Genomic DNA, 19,170 nt, shown 5'->3' with positions numbered 1-19,170 from the left:
GAAACCCCCTCCCGTCTCACCCATCGCCCCTCACCGTTTCTGTGATGTATCTGAAACCCCCTCCCGTCTCACTCATCGCCCCTCACCGTTTCTGTGATGTATCTGAAACCCCCTCCCGTCTCACCCATCGCCCCTTACCGTTTCTGTGATGTATATGAACCCTCCCGTCTCACTCATCGCCCCTCACCGTTTCTGTGATGTATCTGAAACCCCCTCCCGTCTCACCCATCGCCCCTTACCGTTTCTGTGATGTATATGAACCCTCCCGTCTCACCCATCGCCCCTCACCGTTTCTTGGATGTATCTGAAACCCCCTCCCGTCTCACCCATCACCCCTCACCGTTTCTGTGATGTATCTGAAACCCCCTCCCGTCTCACCCATCGCCCCTCACCGTTTCTGTGATGTATCTGAATCCCCCTACCGTCTCACCCATCGCCCCTCACCGTTTCTGTGATGTATCTGAACCCCCCTCCCGTCTCACCCATCGCCCCTCACCGTTTCTGTGATGTATCTGAACCCCCCTCCCGTCTCACTCATCGCCCCTCACCGTTTCTGTGATGTATCTGTACCCCCCTCCCGCCTCACCCATCGCACCTCACCGTTTCTGTGATGTATCTGAACCCCCCTCCCGTCTCACCCAGCGCCCCTCACCGTTTCTGTGATGTATCTGAACCCCCCTCCCGTCTCACCCATCGCCCCTCACCGTTTCTGTGATGTATCTGAACCCCCCTCCCGTCTCACCCATCGCCCCTCACCGTTTCTGTGATGTATCTGAACCCCCCTCCCGTCTCACCCAGCGCCCCTCACTGTTTCTGTGATGTATCTGAACCCCCCTCCCGTCTCACTGATCGCCCCCTCCCGTTTCTGTGATGTATCTGAACCCCCCTCCCGTCTCACCCATCGCCCCTCACCGTTTCTGTGATGTATCTGAACCCCCCTCCCGTCTCACCCAGTGCCCCTCACTGTTTCTGTGATGTATCTGAACCACCCTCCCATCTCACCCAATAACCCTCACTGTTTCTGTGATGTATCTGAACCACCCTCCCATCTCACCCAATAACCCTCACTGTTTCTGTGATGTATCTGAACCCCCCTCCCGTCTCACCCATCGCCCCTCACCGTTTCTGTGATGTATCTGAACCCCCCTCCCGTCTCACCCAGCGCCCCTCACTGTTTCTGTGATGTATCTGAACCCCCCTCCCGTCTCACTCATCGCCCCTCCCCGTTTCTGTGATGTATCTGAACCCCCCTCCCGTCTCACCCATCGCCCCTCACCGTTTCTGTGATGTATCTGAACCCCCCTCCCGTCTCACCCAGCGCCCCTCACTGTTTCTGTGATGTATCTGAACCACCCTCCCATCTCACCCAATAACCCTCACTGTTTCTGTGATGTATCTGAACCCCCCTCCCGTCTCACCCAATGCCCTTCACTGTTTCTGTGATGTATCTGAACCACCCTCCCATCTCACCCAATAACCCTCACTGTTTCTGTGATGTATCTGAACCCCACTCCCATCTCACCCAATGCCCCTCACTGTTCCTGTGATGTATCTGAACCCCCCCTCCTGTCTCACCCATCGCCCCTCACCGTTTCGGTGATGCATCTGTTATCCCCCCTCCCGTCTCACCCAGTGCCCCTCACCGTTTCTGTGATGTATCTGAACCCCCCTCCCATCTCACCCATCGCCCCTCACCGTTTCTGTGATGTATCTGAACCTCCTTCCCGTCTCACCCAGTGACCCTCACCGTTTCTGTGATGTATCTGAACCCCCCTCCCGTCTCACCCAGTGCCCCTCACCGTTTCTGTTAAGTATCTGAACCCCCCTCCCGTCTCACCCATCGCCCCTCACCGTTTCTGTGATGTATCTGAACCCCCCTCCCGTCTCACCCATCGCCCCTCACCGTTTCTGTGATGTATCTGAACCCCACCTCCCGTCCCACCCAGTGCCCCTCACCGTTTCTGTGATGTATCTGAACCCCACCTCCCGTCTCACCCAGTGACCCTCACCGTTTCTGTGATGTATCTGAACCCCCCTCCCGTCTCACCCAGTGCCCCTCACCGTTTCTGTTAAGTATCTGAACCCCCCTCCCGTCTCACCCATCGCCCCTCACCGTTTCTGTGATGTATCTGAACCCCCCTCCCGTCTCACCCATCGCCCCTCACCGTTTCTGTGATGTATCTGAACCCCCCCTCCCGTCTCACCCATCGCCCCTCACCGTTTCTGTGATGTATCTGAACCCCACCTCCCGTCCCACCCTGTGCCCCTCACCGTTTCTGTGATGTATCTGAACCCCACCTCCCGTCTCACCCATCGCCCCTCACTGTTTCTGTGATGTATCTGAACCCCCCTCCTGTCTCTCCCATTGCCCCTCACCGTTTCTGTGATGTATCTGAACCCCTCTGCCGTCTCACCCATCGCCCCTCACCGTTTCTGTGATGTATCTGAACCCCCCTCCCGTCTCACCCATCGCCCCTCACCGTTTCTGTGATGTAGCTCTGTATCCCATCCGTGTACTGCAGTGCGAACTGCTCCGGATTATTCTTGTTCCACCTTGACGTGACGGACAAAGAAATCGGCATTACATTTCATCCCTTCAAACCTCACCTACCAGTTGGTTGCAGTGAACTGGTTATTAACGGCTGGGCGGATTATCAATGATAACTCAAACACAGGCTGTTTTCCCGATGTGTGTTTGGCCAGTGCGGGTCAGTAAAGAGTGTTCAGGATGGCGGAGAGAGTGATAGTGCCCCAGACCTCAGCCAGCTCTCCAAGCAGGTCCCATGTAGACAGGCTATTCAGTGCTGACGCTGCTCAGTGCAAACGTGGCTGGGTCAGAGGGCTGAGTGTGGCGGAGGTGGGGTGGCGAGAGGTTGATGGGGCACATGGTCAATTGGGGGTATTGACGGGACACACATGGAGGAGGAGTATGTTGAGGTTGATGGGATGGGCAGCCGAGAGTAGGTTGATTGGAGAGGCAGCAGGTAGAGTGGCTGGTGGGACAGGTGGTGGGGGGTGTGGGAGGCTAATGGGACTGATGGCGAAGGTAGGGGAGGGAGGAGATTAATGGGACAGCCACGGGAAGGAGGGAGAGTTTGTCAGGACAGTGGGGAGGGAGTGAGTTTGCAGGAAAGAGTCCGGGGGAGCTCGGTGAGACAGGTAGTCTGGATTGTTTGGGCGATTCAGATGACTAGGGGCAGAGGTACAAGCAAATGTGGCTCCAAATGTTGCTATCATACACTTCAATGTTTCCAAAGCAACACGGTGCCCAGGTTGCCCATGGTGTTCACTGCCTCAGACTCACCTGGAAACTGCCTCCCCTCAGAACAGGAAGGCAAATCAGTTCAGGGGAACCGTGCTCAATGTGTGCTTGTCGTTGGGGTCACCTGTGTGGTGCTGCTCAGCAAAGCCTGGAGCTGAATGATGGCTCCATGGCCCTCCACCCTGCTCTTTGGTGTGAGGAAGAGACTGGGTGTAGCCCTCGCACTGGTGTTGGTGACAGCATGGTCTGACTGCTGCTATCTGTCAAAGCCACTGCCTCAAACCTCCAGTGACCCGAGCCTCGATGCTGTCTATGTGGAGTTTGCTGTGACTGTGTAGGTTGCCTCCTATAAACCAAAGTCATGCAGGCTGGTGGGTTAATTGGCTCCTCAGGTTTAACTGGGGGAGATGATGAGGTATACGAGAGGGAATGGCTCACAGGCAAATATTCCCATCATAGACTCAATGAGATGAATGGCTGCTTTCAATGTTATAGGAAAAAGAATATTCAAAGGGACAGAGCATTTCCTCAGTACTTACTGTAAAAGTACACTGCTGTATCTATCAATCTACTGTTGACATCAGAAATGGGAAATCTCCCTGTCATTACTGATTAGTCGCTGATCTCCAATCACCTACTCAGCAACATCCAGCTCAGATTTCACCGGAAATACCCAGCTCTGCATTTTGATTCAAACATGGCTAGTGGAAATAAAATGCCGAGATACAGTGTGAGCAATTTCCTTCAGCATCAAGGAAATATTTCACTAAAGGGGGCATCAAGCAGCCCCATTAAAGTGGAGACAGTGGAAATTGAGGGGGGAGTTTACTCATGCAGAAGATGGTGTTGTGGTTGTTGGTGGGGTGGGGGGAAGCAGTCATTCCAGCCCAGGCCTTCACAGGCAGGGGTCCTCAGGGCAGTCCGATCTCCCCAACCAGCAGCTGCTTCCTCAACAAGCTCCACTGCATTGTACGGACAGGGTTAGGGATGCCCACAGGGGACTGCACTATGCTCAATCCCATTTGCATCAGTGAACAAAGCAGCCCATGCCTGCATGACAACCTTTGGGGCTGATAGGTGGCAAGCAAAGTTCCTTCACACAAGTATCTGAGAAAGTCCCATTGACTTTGAAGGAATGGGTCAAGCATCTCCAAATCAAACAGCTGAGTGGCTTGGAGATGATATTTCCCATGTAGTTGCTGCCTTTAACTCTCCCTTACTGAGCCACCTCTTTTCTGGACTACAAAGGTTTTACCATCTGCTCATCCAGTAGCCGATCTAAAATATCAGTGGAAACCACAATGGATACAAGAGCAGGTAAAGGACTCTTGACACTGCAAATCCTTCCCACCATCTACGAGGCACAGCCAGGAGAATTCTGGAATACTCTGCACTGCTTAAGTAAATGGAGTTCCATTACTCTCAGGAAACTCAGCACTAATTAAGCAGCCAGCTTGATTGGCACACCATTCACCACACTAAATGTACATCCCCCTACACCACCTGTACACAGCTGCAGTGGGCACCCCTTACAAAATGTACACACCTGGGCTATCCCAACAGCACCTCCCAAACCCGCAACCTCTATCATCTGAAAGGAAAAGGGCTTCATTTACAAGGGTCATCATCACAGGGTCAGCTCCATGTCAGACACCTATTCTGACTGAAGTTTAAAGTCAAGTCAATATTAAGGTCACCATACACTATCTTGAGATTAACTTTCTTGAAGGTGTTCACAGTAGAACAAAGAAATACAATAGAATCAAGTAAAAACTACACGAAAAGACAATCAACCAATGAGCAAAAGAAAAGCAATCGGTGCAAGTACAAAAATAATTAATACTGAGAACAGGAGATGTAGAGGCCTTGACCGTGAGCCTATAGGTTGTGGATAATTCAGTGTTGAGGTGAGAGAAGTTATCCATGCTGGTCCAGGAGCCCGATGGTTGGAGGATAACAACTCCTGAACCTGCTGGTAATATTTCCTGGACTTGGAAATATTATCCAAAACACTAAAGATTCTGTTAATGCTGGACATGTATAGCAACGCACAAAAAATGCTGCAGGAACTCAGCAGGTCAGACAGCATCTCTAGATAGGAACAAACAGCATCTAAAGGGAATATAATCACTAGTCCGTCAACCTCACTGGTTCAGGAGGTTTCCAGGATCCAGGATTAACCATGATGGAACAGCAGAGCAGACTCGATGGGCTGAATGGCCTAATTCTGCTCTCATGTCTTATAGTCTTTGACTGAAAGATTCCTATTTTAGCATCCTGTGCCGCTAGCTATATATTCCCCAGAACTCAAAACACTGGCAGCAGGTACTTACACATCACAGACTTCCTTCAGTACTGTTGATAGAGGCTTTTTCTGTTGGGATCAAAGAGAAAAGTAAAATTGTTAGTCAGCATCAAGATAGAACACGCAAGAACACGATAGAACACACAAGTCATACAAAATTGTGTCGCAGGGAAATGTTTCTCTGTATTTGAACTCCTTCAATTTGCCTCAACTTCCTTTACTTTTATTTGCTCACAGTCCAACACCCTTCACAGACTTTGTCCGCAGGCCTCCACCTCCTCTTTCATACACCCCACTTGCAGTAACTGACTCCTATTCACATGCCTGTACTCAGTGTCAGCAAAACCAAGGGACTGATTGCGGACTTCAAGAACATGAATATGCGCCAGTCCTCATTGAAGAATCTGCTTCAGGAGGAGTACGTGAGCAGCTTCAAGCTCCTGACGGACAACATCTCAAGAGGACCCAACCTTGGCTCAGCACATAGATACAGCCATGAAGGTGCACCAATATCTCTACTTTCTTACAAGCTTAAGGAGTTCAGAATGTCATCGAAGACTAACAAAGGTCTACAGATGGACAGTGGAGATGGACAGTGGAGAGCACTCTGACTGGCTTGGTAAGGAATGCCCAGTGCAGAGGAATACAAAAGGCTACAGGAATAATGGACGTGGCCAGTTCTATCACAGGTACAGCTCTTCCCACTATTGAGGATGTCTACAAGAGGATACGTCGCAGGAAGGCAAGATGCATCATCACGGACTCTCCCCCAACCATTAGGGCCATGCCCTCTTGTCGATGCTGCCACCTCAACAAGTACAGGACCCACACCTCAAGGTCCATCATCAGGGACACCCCCCCCCACCCCGCACTGTTTTTATAGTGTAAGTAATCTAGCATGACTTGTTTGACATGTTGCCGCAGCATATGGAGCATCCTCCCCGGATACACCAAGGCTCGGTTTGGCAATCGCTCTGCACAAACTGCAAAGAGCTGTGCACACAGATCACATGAACCAGCCTCCCCTGCATGGACTCTGTCTGCACTTCCTGCGGCTTTGGCAGAGCAGCCACCATCAAAACCTCCGCCCACTGCAGATATTCTCCCCTCCCTCCTCATCTTATGCAGAAAATTGAAAACACATACCAGCAGATTCAAGGACAGCTTCTATCCCACTGTTTAAAGACTATTGAACAGTCCCTCAATATGCCTCTTGATCTCACTATCTACCTTATTATGCCTTGCACCCTACTGTCTCACTGCACTGCACTCTCTGTCTCCATAACACTTCATTCTGAGTTCCGTTATTGCTTTTCTCTGTATGACCTCAGTGCACTGATTTGACAATGATCTGTGTGGATGACATGCAAAACAACATTTTTCATTGTACATGTGACAATAACAAACCAATTTACTGAATTACATTGTGTGTAGTGTATGTTAATTTAAGTCATGTATAATTTATGTTAACTTAAGTCTATGTTAACTTGCATTTTTACTGTACTGTGCCACTGTTGTGTAAACTTTCATAGCATTTATACTCTGAGTTTACGTGCCTCTGACAATGAACTTCAACTTGACTTTGCAGTGGTACAAACTCAGATCCAATATCCTGGGTATTGAGCTTAAAAGCCATCAGAGCTCAGCCCAGCTGACACCTCCAGCTGAGGTTCGGCTGGTTCAGAATCAGAACCATTTATCATCGCTGACATATGCCATGACATTTGTTGTTTTGTGACAGCAGTACAGTGTGAAACATAAAAAGTTACCGAAAAGTTACAATAAGAAATTTAAAAATGATAAATAAGTAGAGCAGAATGACAGCAAAATATTGAGGTAGTGTTCATGGACTGATCAGGAATTTGATTGCGGAGGGCAAGAAGCTGATGGTAGCAGTGAGAAGAGGGCATGTCCCAGATGGTGGAGATCCTTAATCATGGACCCTGATTTTTTGAGGCACCACCTTTTGAAGATGTGCCCTATGGTGGGGAGGCTCGTGCCCATGCTGGAGCTAGCTGAGTTTGTAACCCTTCACAGTTTTTTCATATCCTGTGGATTGACCCCTCCATATCTAACAGTGAGGCAGCCAGTCAGAAAACTCTCCCTGGTACATCTATAGAAATTTGCTAGAGTCTTTGGTGACATAACAAATCCCTTTGAGCTCCTGTGAAATATTGCCACTGGAATACAATTGTGGAAAATAGGGAAGAGGCCCAACCTTCTCAGACTGGTATCCTGCAAACCTCTTCTTTAGGAAAAGATCAAGGTTCACATTCCTGTGAAACTCAGATCTAATCCCCAACTCAGCACACACACACAGCATGAAAGAGCCGTGGGGAATACTGTCAAGCCTTTAGACTCCAAACACAATGAACAACTTCCATCGAAACATAGTAACAAAAACTGGGGGAACTACCCTGTGCCCAATTCTGCTTTGCTGCTCTTTTTCATGTTGCTTGAGGCTGAACTGAGAGGTCACTCTTGTGGTGAGACCACTTTCACAGAACAGCACTATAAAGCCAAGTTTATTATCAAATGTAAAGATACCTTACAGGCACAAGACATCATATAAGCAGCATTCACTTGAAACACATACACAAGACATTCTGCAGATGCTGGAAATCCAGAGAAACACATACAAAATGCTGAAGAACTCAGCAGGTCAGGCAGCATCTGTGCAGAGGATTAAACAGTCGATGTTTCAGGCTGAAAATCTTCATCAGGATCCATAAATTACACTGAACAACAAATATTTTGCTTCCTGAATACTTCTGGGTGTATCTTATGGATTTTGGGCTGCTGATAATGAAAATCACCATGAAATTTCCCCATCATACTCTATATTTTGAAATCACGTATAATTGTTATTTCAATGCATAATTCCAGTAGAAATAACTGATGTCAAGATTAAGGAAAAATAAAAACACAAAATGCTGGCAGAACTCAGCAGGCCAGACAGCATCTATGGGAGGAGGTAGTGACGATGTTTCGGCCCGGCATCTGCAGATTCACTTGTGTTGCCTCAAGATTAAGGAAGGGTGTTGGTCCACAAATCGAACAGGTTACTAATGACAGGCAACTTAAAAAACTTCTCGTTGGACTGGAGAAAATCACATGGAAGGTAATCAAGGATGTCACTGAAATTTTTTTTGGCAACTACAGAGCACCAAATTACATGCAGCTGCTTGACAACATGTTTCAATCATATAAAATCATCAAGTGCAACATGTCACTGAAGATTCATTTTCTGCATTCCCATTTAGACCTCTTCCCTACAAAGGAAGTACAGAGGAGATGAAAGGGGTAAGGTTTTTTTTAAAAAAAACGCAGAGGGTGGTGAATGCATGGAATGGGCTGCCAACGATGGTGGTGGAGGCGAATATGATAGGGTCTTCTAAGAGACTCCTGGATAGGTATGTGGAGCTATGGAAAAATTGAGGGCTATTGGTAACCCTAGATAATTTCTAAAGTAAGGACATATTTGGCGCAGCTTTGTGGGCCAAAGGGCCTGTATTGTGCTCTAGGCTGTCTATGTTTCTACTTTTCTAAATCTTGGCACTGTCAATGACAAGCATGATGAAAAGTTTCACCAGGACATTGTGGTCATGGAGAAACCGTATCAGGGCAACTGGAATCCATCAATGCTGACTGATTATTGTTGGACATTTAAGCAAGAAGCCTCTGACACTGAGTACAAATGGAAATCATCAACGAAACATTTTAGCTTAGTTGAACTATTGCAAAGTATCAACATCATTATGCAATGAAACACGTGATATTCAATAAAAGTTCATTTCTTGTTTCTCCAGATTCCTGTGATACAAGTAGTCTGAAATTATATTTATGTTCAGCTTCAAGTGGTCTATCATAAACAAAAAAAACCACACCAAGGAAGCAACACTTTTGAAAAAAATTGTTGTCCAGTGTTATACACACGATTGAACATAGAACAAAAATGTCCAGTTTAGTGCAAAGTGATGAAAGTAGTCATATTAACACAACCAACACATACACAATGCTAGTGGAACGCAGCAGACCAGGCAGTATCTATAGGGGAAGCACTGTCGACGTTTCGGGCCGAGACCCTTCATCAGGACAGTAGTCATATTGTTGTGATATTTATATTGTGATTAGGGCTGTGCTTGTTGATGCAGGAGCTGTATGGTCTACTGGAAGCAATCATTCTTGAACCTGGCATTGAGGGACGTCAGGTTTCTGTACCTCCTGCCTGATGGGACCTGTGAGAAGATGGCATGGCAAGGATGGTGGGGCCTCTTGAGGCAGTGCTTCCTGTAGATACTATTGATGATGGGGAGGGATGTGAGCATAGTGCACTGGCAGAACCCACTACTCTCTACAACTTCTTACATTCCTGTGCATTAAAATCATTGTACCAGAACAAAATGCAGCCAGTCAAGATCCTTCCAACAGTACATCTCCCTAACCTCGCAGAAAAACTAAGGATGCAAGTCTAATACCCTGGTTAAGATAATGTTTTATTGTGTTATTACAGTTAAGCTGATGGCTATTTTATTTTCTGCAGACTTCTTGTAAAATGCAGTGCATTCTATTAATTAAATTTTATAGTCCATTATTTTGTTTCTGTTAAGATAATGAGACATTTGATTAGCTTAGGTATGTTGTTTCAGCCAATCGGGTTTGTCCTGATAACATTCTGTCCAATGGGATGCCATGGAACATTTGAGAGAGCTTGGTGGCATCCAATTTCTAGGAGAACGTGGGTTTTTGGGCAGTCTCTTTTGCCGGAATTGGGGGAAAAGTGAGGTGTAGAGAGGAGCACAATGGAAAATGCCCGTGGAACCCCACCCGAAGGAGTGACACCGTTGTAAGAAACTCTTTGTGTAGATGAATGGTTCCATGAAGGAAGTGCCAATACTTCTGAGTTAGCCAGTCAATTCGTAATGGACTTCAAGGCAAGTTCGAAATGTGGCTGGTGTTTTTCATGCCAAACATGGTCTCTGCGCCGTGAGTAATTAATGCAAAGCACCCTACTACCCAGCAATGAGCGCCAGTGTATATGTGCACATTATTGACTAATTTAACTGTAATGGGCCCTTCTGTTAACTGTTTGTTAAAGTTGAAATATTTGTAAATATACTTCCATTTTAAGTTTATGCTGGTGTAAGTTCTGTTATTTCTTGGTGAATGATAACTCTTGAAAGGGGCAGTATTTATACGAAGGTATATCAGCATTGTCACTTTCCTAGAGGTTAAGGAGGTTTATCTTGTCATCAAACACTCTAACATCTACAGATGTACTGTTGAAACCTTGACAGGTGAGCTTAGAAAAAATTAGAAGTGTTGTCTTTGATCCTTCAGTTAAATTTGAAGAAACTTGGAGACCATTTATTCAACATTTTCATATGAGTTAAACTGACTTTTCCTAAACCCTGCTTCTATTATCCTTAATTATTTGGATGGAGGTATGGTGTTATTGACGCTACTGTGTATATTTGACATAATGGAATGGCCTGTGTTGGTTAGGTTTTTTTTTCTTTTCTTTCTTGGGGATTTTTTTTTCTTATTTACTCCTTTTTTCGTAATTACTATGAGTTTGGGAGGTTATTATATATGAATTATCATCTATTTGAATGTATACTTAACCTATTAATTATGTACTCTCAAACTCTCTGTATTCATGTTTCATTTATGCTTGTTTAAAATTAATAAAAAGATTTAAAAAGAAAGAAAAGAAACCTTGACAAGTTGCAACATGGTCTGGTAAGGCAATTCAAATGTACAGGAATGCACGTAGCTACAGAGAGTATATGGTGGATATGTCCCACCCCTCCATTGGTAGCATCTACAGGAGGCATTGACTGAGGAAGGTAACACCCATCATCAAAGATCCCCAGAATCCAGGCCATGCCATCTTCTCACAGCTCCCATTGGGCAGGAGGTACAGAGGCCTAAAGTCCCACATCACTAGGTACAAGAACAGCTTCTTCCCTTCAACCACCTGGTTCTTGAACCAGCTGGAAAAACCCCAAAAGGTACATTAATATAGCAGCACTGTGAACACTTTGATCGACAACAGACTTTGCTTTTTGTTCTACTTGTGTCCTTTCTTGACAAAGTTGTGTATAATCTATGTTTAAAGTTATACTTTTCTTGTGAATGCTGATTATCTGATGCTATGGGTCTGTGATGCTGCTACACAAGATTTTCATTGCACCTGTGCACACACGTTCTTGCGCAGATGACAATAACCTCGACTTTGGCTATGAACTTGCTTGCTTACTTTCAAATTTCCTTTGGTTGAAGTTTCAGGAATCGTTTTGCAAAATTGTATTATGTTACAATGTTTGCAAAGCTGGAAAGGTGGTCAGATCCAAGACTCTAGGTATCTCTGAGCTCATGAGCATCTTCAGGGTAGGCCCACCCAAGACATCAGAACTACAAACACCCCGAGAAGGATTCTGGTCAATCCAAAAAGAACTCCCAGACAACCAGAAATTTAAAAAACTCAATACTTTTCACTTGAATTTAAATTTGAACCCAGATGATTTAGATTATTTAAAGCTTCCTTATTGAAAGAGGTTTGAAGATAGTGAATTCTGGGATGGCTGTGTACAGCTCAGTGTCTAACTGGTAATCCATGGGTCTTATTGATTGCAGTCTTGAAAAGTACAATATCTGGCTTTGTGTAGATTGTTAAGAAGCTTTAAGCACCAGGCGACATAATTAAAGACTGAGTGACTTCATCCTTACACTCAGATTCAGTTGTACAGCTCAGAAGACAGTGGACAATAGTATCCATTTAGACCAGTCTCCTGCCCCTCACAATAGCCTCGTTTGTGAACCATAAGACATGGGAGCAGAATTAGGTCATTTGGTCCATTTACTCTGTATCGCCATTCCATCAAGGCTGATATATTATCCCTCTCAACCTAATTCTCCCCGTAATCTTTGATGCCCTTACTAATCAGGAACCTATCAACATCTGCTTTATATATACCCAGCCTGACACTATAGCTCAGCCTGAAGTCCTGCACCACCAAGTTCAAAGGCAGCTAGTTCCTTTCAGCCAGTTAGCTCTTGAACCAACTTGCACAACCTAGTATTACAACATTATGACTACTTTGCACTGCAATAGATTTTATTTTTTGGTTCTACTTGTGTTCTTTCTTGTAAAAATTATGGAAAATTTATGTTTTCCTTGTGAATGTTGTGCGTCCAGCGCTATTCTCTAGGATGCTGCTGGAAGTTAGTTTTACATTCTACCTGTCCATACATGTACTTGTGCAGATGACAATAAACCTGACTTTGACTACAGGTTGCCCAGCTACTCGAGCTGTCCTCCTCCTCCTGCCATAGGAAACCGAGGAGAAATGTGGAAATTTTCCACCATGGGTGAAACACTCCAACTGAGTACCTTACCTGGTCAAGGTCTATGAGCTGAGGGTAAGCCCCGGGCATCTGCACAGCAATCTTCACAATATCTTTGGGAGGGGGCATCTTGGCTTTGGTCTGTAGAATCACCTTACTGAAGAAGAACATAAACAAAATAGGAGCAAGGAGACAATAATTCACAACAAAGGACATTCCCTCCTTCCTCCAACAGCTACACATTCGGACAACTGTGGAGAAAACCATGGATGCCAGAGTCCAAAGTGGTTCCCAAGGAAATATGATGGAAACAATGACAACCTGAGACAGAAAACTAAGAAAAATGGGACACCTATGTTTATCTCTTCAATCTTTCCTTTGGTCCACTAAAATCCAAATGGGAGAGATATTAAATGGGTTTTTTGCATCTGTATTTACTAAGGAAATTGGAATGGAGTCTATAGAAACAAGGCAAACAAGTAGGGAGGTCATGGAACTTATACAGATTAAAGAGGAGGAGGTGCTTGCTGTCTTGAGGCAAATCAGAGTAGATAAATCTCCAGGACCTGACAGGGTATTCCCTTGGTCCTTGAAGGAGACTAGTGTTGAAATTGCAGGGGCCCTGGCAGAAATATTTAAAATGTCGATATCCACGGGTCAGGTGCCAGAGGATTGGAGGATAGCTCATGTAGTTCCGTTGTTTAAAAAAGGCTCAAAAAGTAAGCTGGGAAATTATAGGCCAGTAAGTTTGACATCGGTAGTAGGTAAGTTATTGGAAGGAATACTAAGAGATAGGATCTACAAGTACTTGGATAGACAGGGACTTATTAGAAAAAGTCAGCATGGCTTTGTGCATGGTAGGTCATGTTTAACTGATCTATTAGAGTTTTTCAAGGAAGTTACCAGGAAAGTGGATGAAGGGAAGACAGTGGATATTGTATACATGGACTTCTGTAAGGCCTTTGACAAGGTCCCACATGGGAGGTTAGTTAGGAAGATTCAGTCACTAGGTATACATGGAGAGGTAGTAAACTGGATTAGACATTGGCTCAATGGAAGAAGCCAGAGAGTGATAGTGGAGGATTGCTACTCTGAGTGGAGGCCTGTGACTAGTGGTGTGCCACAGGGATCAGTGCTGGGTCCATTGTTATTTGTCATCTATATCAATGATCTGGATGATAATGTGGCAAATTGGATCAGCAAATTTGCTGATGATACAAAGACTGGAGGTGTAGTGGACAGTGAGGAAGGTTTTCAAAGCTTGCAGAGGGATTTGGACCAGTTGGAGGAATGGGCTGAAAAATGGCAGATGGAGTTTAATGCAGACAAGTGTGAGGTATTGCACTTCAGAAGGTCAAACCAAGGTAGAACATACAAGGTAAATGGTAGGACACTGAGCAGTGCAGTAGAACAGAGGGATCTGGGAGTACAGATACATAATTCCCTAAAAGTGGCTTCACAAGTAGATAGGGTTGAAAAGAAAGCTTTTGGTACATTGGCCTTTATAAATCAAAGTATTGAGTATAAGAGTTGGAATGTAATGGTGAGGTTGTATAAGACATTGGTGAGACCGAATTTAGAGTATTGTGTGCAGTTTTGGTCACCTAATTACAGGGAGGATATTAATAAGGTTGAAACAGTGCAGAGAAGGTTTACAAGGATGTTGACGGGACTTGAGAAACTGAGTTACAGAGAAAGGTTGAATAGGTTAGGACTTTATTCCCTGGAGCGTAGGAGAATGAGGGGCGATTTGATAGAGGTGTATAAAATTATGATGGGTATAGATAGATTGAATCCAAGCAGGCTTTTTCCACTGAGGCCAGGGGAGGAAAAAAACAGAGGTCATGGGTTAAGGGTCAAGGGGGAAAGTTTAAAGGGAACATGGGGGTGCTTCTTCACGCAGAGAGTGGTGGGAGTGTGGAATGAGTGGTGAATGTGGGCTCACTTTTGACATTTAAGAAAAACTTGGACAGGTATATGGATGAGAGGGGTTTGGAGGGATATGGCCCAGGTGCAGGTCAGTGGGACTAGGCAGAAAAATGGTTCGGCACAGCCAAGAAGGGCCAAAAGGCCTGTTTCTGTGCTGTAATGTTCTATGGTTCTATGGAATTTTTCACTTTCTTCATTACTACAGGGTCACACACATTCGATCCTGACCTCAGGTGCTGTCTGTACAGAGTCTGTACGTTCTCTCTGTGACTGGGTGGGTTTCAACTGTGCACTCTGGTTTCCTCCCACATCAGCACTGAGAACTGCAAATTGCCCCTTAATTCATACAAGTGGCTCAAAAATTAAACGGGAGTTGATGGGCATAAAACAGAGAATGCAATCAGCTGCTGATCTCCACTCTCATTGTTGCAGGAGTGACCTCTCTCTCTCTCTCCCCCTCGCAGGAAAGAGAGAGCCTGACTGAGATACCAAAGAGCTAATGGACTATAGTTTGATGAGCTTTGGTTCAACAGACTCTGGTGCTTCGGTGCTTAGACTCCTCGATGCTTTCTGCTGCTGCTTCTGGGAAGGGAGTGGGGGACTTTACAGCTTCGATGTTTCTATCATTCTACGGGGCTTGTTTATTTCATGAATGTCTGTGAAAAGCACACATTGCAGGTTATGTACTGGATACATATGCTGATAATAAATGTACTTTGAAACTTTAAAAGGTGAGTGCAGGGGAGATTGATGAGGATGTTGCTTGGACTTGTGGGAATTAATTATGGAGACAGATTGAGTAGGTTGGGAGGGTAGTCAGTAAACGGAAATGGTCTCAGAGAAAGTGGCTGAGGCAGATACAATCATAACACTTGGATAGGAAATGCTTGGAGTGATATGGACCAAATGCAGGCAAGTTTAGACAGGAATAGTGGTCACAATGGACCAGTTGGGATGGGAATGGTGGTCATCACGGACTAGTTGGGATGGGAACAGTGCTTGGAATGGACCAGATGGGATGGGAACGGAGGTCAGCACAAATCAGTTGGGATGGGAACAATGGTCAGCATGCCCTCAGTGGCCCGAATGGCCTCTTTCCATGTTGTGCACCTCAATGACCTTGAATTGTTCCCTCAGTGCTATATGGGATATTATATATTAAAGTGTTGGGAGTGAGTCAATGCTATAACCAATTCTGCTCACTGCCCAGTCACCCACATCACTCAGACCAGTTCTGGTGTTTTGGAAGTAAGAACTGGAAGATGAGGAAATATATGATATTCTCTGTGGAAAAGGGGAGAGTCAACCAAACCCCCTTTGAATGACCCAGGAAGACAATCCACTGTGGCTAAAATGACAGGGAAAATGAGATGCACCACTGAGACTGAGCAGTAAGAAGACATGAGAGGGGCAAAAGCTCTCTATCGAAGAGGCCTGGGCAGTGGAGAGTGTTGCTGTGGAGACAGGTTTGTAAATGAGATTTGGTCCCTTGAGAGAAAGGATGCATGGTGAAAGGATATGGTGAAATGGGAAATTATGTTTGGTCAGTAGTGAAGTCGGTTGAGAGTGAATAGCCCTCAGTCAGAGTCACCACAGAAGAAGTCCACTCACGCCTCTATTCCCATTAGTCCTACTTCATTGTCTTCCCAAGCAGCAACTTTATTTGCCATATACATTTAAATAGGTTCAATTTAATGTCAGAGAAATGTATACAATATACATCCTGAAATTCTTTTTTCTTCGCAAACATCCACGAAAACAGAGTGCCCCAAAGAATGAATGACAGGTAAATGTTAGAACCCCCAAAGCCCTACCCCCAGCTCCCCCTTCTATGCATAAGCAACAGCAAAGAAATGACCCCCCCACCACCAACAAAAACGCACAGGCACCCCGACCGAGCACTCAAGCAAAGCATCAATAAGGACAGAGACTCTCAGTACTCCAAAGACTACTCATTCACCCAGTAATTCGACACACCACAGCCTCTCTCTCCTTGTTTCTCTAATAAGGGTAAAAGAGGTGTCCTTGACTTAGGAATATACTGCTGTCTGTTAGTCAGGACACGACATGCAACAAAACAACAAGTATGGGGTTGAGGTATAGATATGGAATAAAATATGCATAAATACTCAATACTTTATTCTTTATACAATGTAAGCAACATTATAAAAAGTGGTTTAAAGTGTTTACAGTGCAGTGATGGGGGTTATAGATAGAGGAGGGTAGATAAATTTACACACCTCAACATTTTCACAGACTCTACAAGTCATGTTTCCACAATTATTTATTTACTTTTATTTATTATTTGGACCATTTGTCTTCTTTTGCACAGTGGTTGTTTGTCAGTCCTTGTCATTTATAGTTTTTCAGAAATTCTATTGTATTGCTTCATTTTCCTGTAACTGCTTGTAAGAAAATGAATTTCAAGGTAGCTGTGGTGAACTACATATACCTGTCTGGACACGCCCCCCCTGCTGACTGCTCCTGTGGCCCCTCCCACAGACCCCGGTATATAAAGGCGATTGGGGCCTGAGCCCTGCCCCTCAGTCTCCAGGATGTAGCATGGTGAAGCCGATATCTGGCCTCACGTCTCAGAGAGTTATTGATGGTGCATCAGTAGCATATGGTGACATATACTTTGATAATAAAAAAAAGCTACATTGGTTGATCAGACTAGCCACCTGGGGGGAAGAAAGTTTTGAGATGGTATGAACTTTTGTTTACCAATGGTCATGAAAATATGTTTCCTGCAAACAGTTTCCCAGTCCCCAGTTCAAAACCTGCTTTGATCCCACTTCCATATCTCTTGCAGTGTGGAAAAACTTGTTCCTTTGTCTCATCCTCAAAAGCCTGGAAAATCAATGCCCTGACCCTCCTAAGTTCTTCTAAGTTCATCAGAACCTTCCTGACTTTAAGCAACTCTCCCATTAACTTCCTCGATAATAACGACAACCTCAGATTTTCATTTGCTCTACAGAAATCCTTCATTCAGTAATATTGCCAGTACCCACTCCAAAGCCTTGATGCCCTCACTAAAACTGGCAAAAACTTTACAGTCTTTTACAAAGAATTAGTACAACTTCCTTTCTTCTGCACCAATCCCTGCATCAGTAGCACCAACGAAAATAACTTGCTTTTTGGCAGCCTTCCAAACCTCCTGCAGGTCACTGGACCTTGGCTCCATGTCTCAGTGAACAGCTTACTCAGTGTTGTGGCCGCATCTGGAACTGTTTCAGCATGAGTGCCAGGGACTCATGGTAGACTAATTCAACCACTAGACACCGTTCCCTTTACTATTTTGAAAGACCTTGCTCCAATATCCCAAAATGCATTTTGTGATAAAGTTTGTTGAAAAATGCAGCTCATTGTCACATCATGTGTTGACCACACTAGTCGGGGATTGAGTTCAAGAGGTAATATTGCAGCTCCATAAGCCCTGTTCAGACTACACTTGGAATATTCTGTTCAATTCGGGTCACCTCATTATAGGAAGGATGTGGAAGATTTTGAGAGGGTGCAGAGGAGATTTACCAGGATGCTGCCTGAATTCGAGAGCATGTCTTATGGGTTGAGCGAGCTAGGGCTTCTCTCTTTAGAGGAAGGAGGATGAGAGGTGAATGGATAGAGGTATACAAGTTGATAAGAGGCATAGATTGAGTGGACAGCCAGAGACAAGTTTGTGTGTGTGTGTGTGTATTTTTTATGTATATATATATATATATGTGTGTGTGTGTGTGTGTGTGTGTGTGTATATATAAATAAAACAAACACACACACACAGTGTTGGGTGCATGGAACATGTTGGAGTGCTGGTAGAGGTAGGTACATTAAGGGCATTTAAGAAGCTCTTAGATAGGCATATGGATGAAAAACAAAATGAAGAATTATGTCAGAGAGAAGGGTTAGATTGATCTTAGATTAGGTTAAAAGGATGGCACAACATCATGGGCTGAAGTGACTGTTCTATGCCGCAATGTTCTATCTCCTATAAACTGGCTACCTTTAAGTGTTTGAGGTTTCCAATAATTGCAATGCAACTCATTATCAAAAACCTCAAAGTCTTGACTCTGCAGCATCTTACTCACACCTCTGTTGTGTACCGAAAGCTGTCACATCATTTCATACTCAGACACTTGAGGCCAATTTGCAGATGATACCAGGAAAGCATCATAGTGTCGCACAAGCAGTGAGTCTGCAGAAGGACTTGGACGGGATGGGAGCGTGTGCAAATAAGTGGCAGGTGGAATACAGCACAGAGATTTGAGAGACTATGCACTGTGGTAGAAAGAATAAAGGTTATTTTCTAACTGGGGAAAGAATTCAT

At 45.0% G+C, this 19,170-nt stretch overlaps 1 protein-coding gene across 2 annotated transcripts in view; it reads right to left on the bottom strand.

The window, feature by feature from the left end:
• The window catches only part of elmo3 (engulfment and cell motility 3), a 161,715-nt gene that overhangs the window by 115,982 nt on the left and 26,563 nt on the right, over positions 1–19,170 (bottom strand). For both annotated transcript variants that reach the window (XM_073069708.1, XM_073069709.1), the window contains exons 2-4: positions 12,969–13,074; positions 5,596–5,636; positions 2,481–2,553 (exon numbers count right to left, since the gene is read on the bottom strand). In XM_073069708.1, the coding sequence (XP_072925809.1) occupies positions 2,481–2,553; positions 5,596–5,636; positions 12,969–13,046 (192 nt within the window). In that variant the 5' untranslated portion in view covers positions 13,047–13,074. The remainder of the gene's footprint in view (positions 1–2,480; positions 2,554–5,595; positions 5,637–12,968; positions 13,075–19,170) is intronic.

Source organism: Hemitrygon akajei, chromosome 17 (assembly GCF_048418815.1).
Source record: "Hemitrygon akajei chromosome 17, sHemAka1.3, whole genome shotgun sequence".
Lineage (NCBI taxonomy): Eukaryota > Metazoa > Chordata > Chondrichthyes > Myliobatiformes > Dasyatidae > Hemitrygon > Hemitrygon akajei.
The sequence above is the reverse complement of the archived record's forward strand: the minus strand, read 5'-3'. Positions and strand labels throughout refer to the sequence as shown.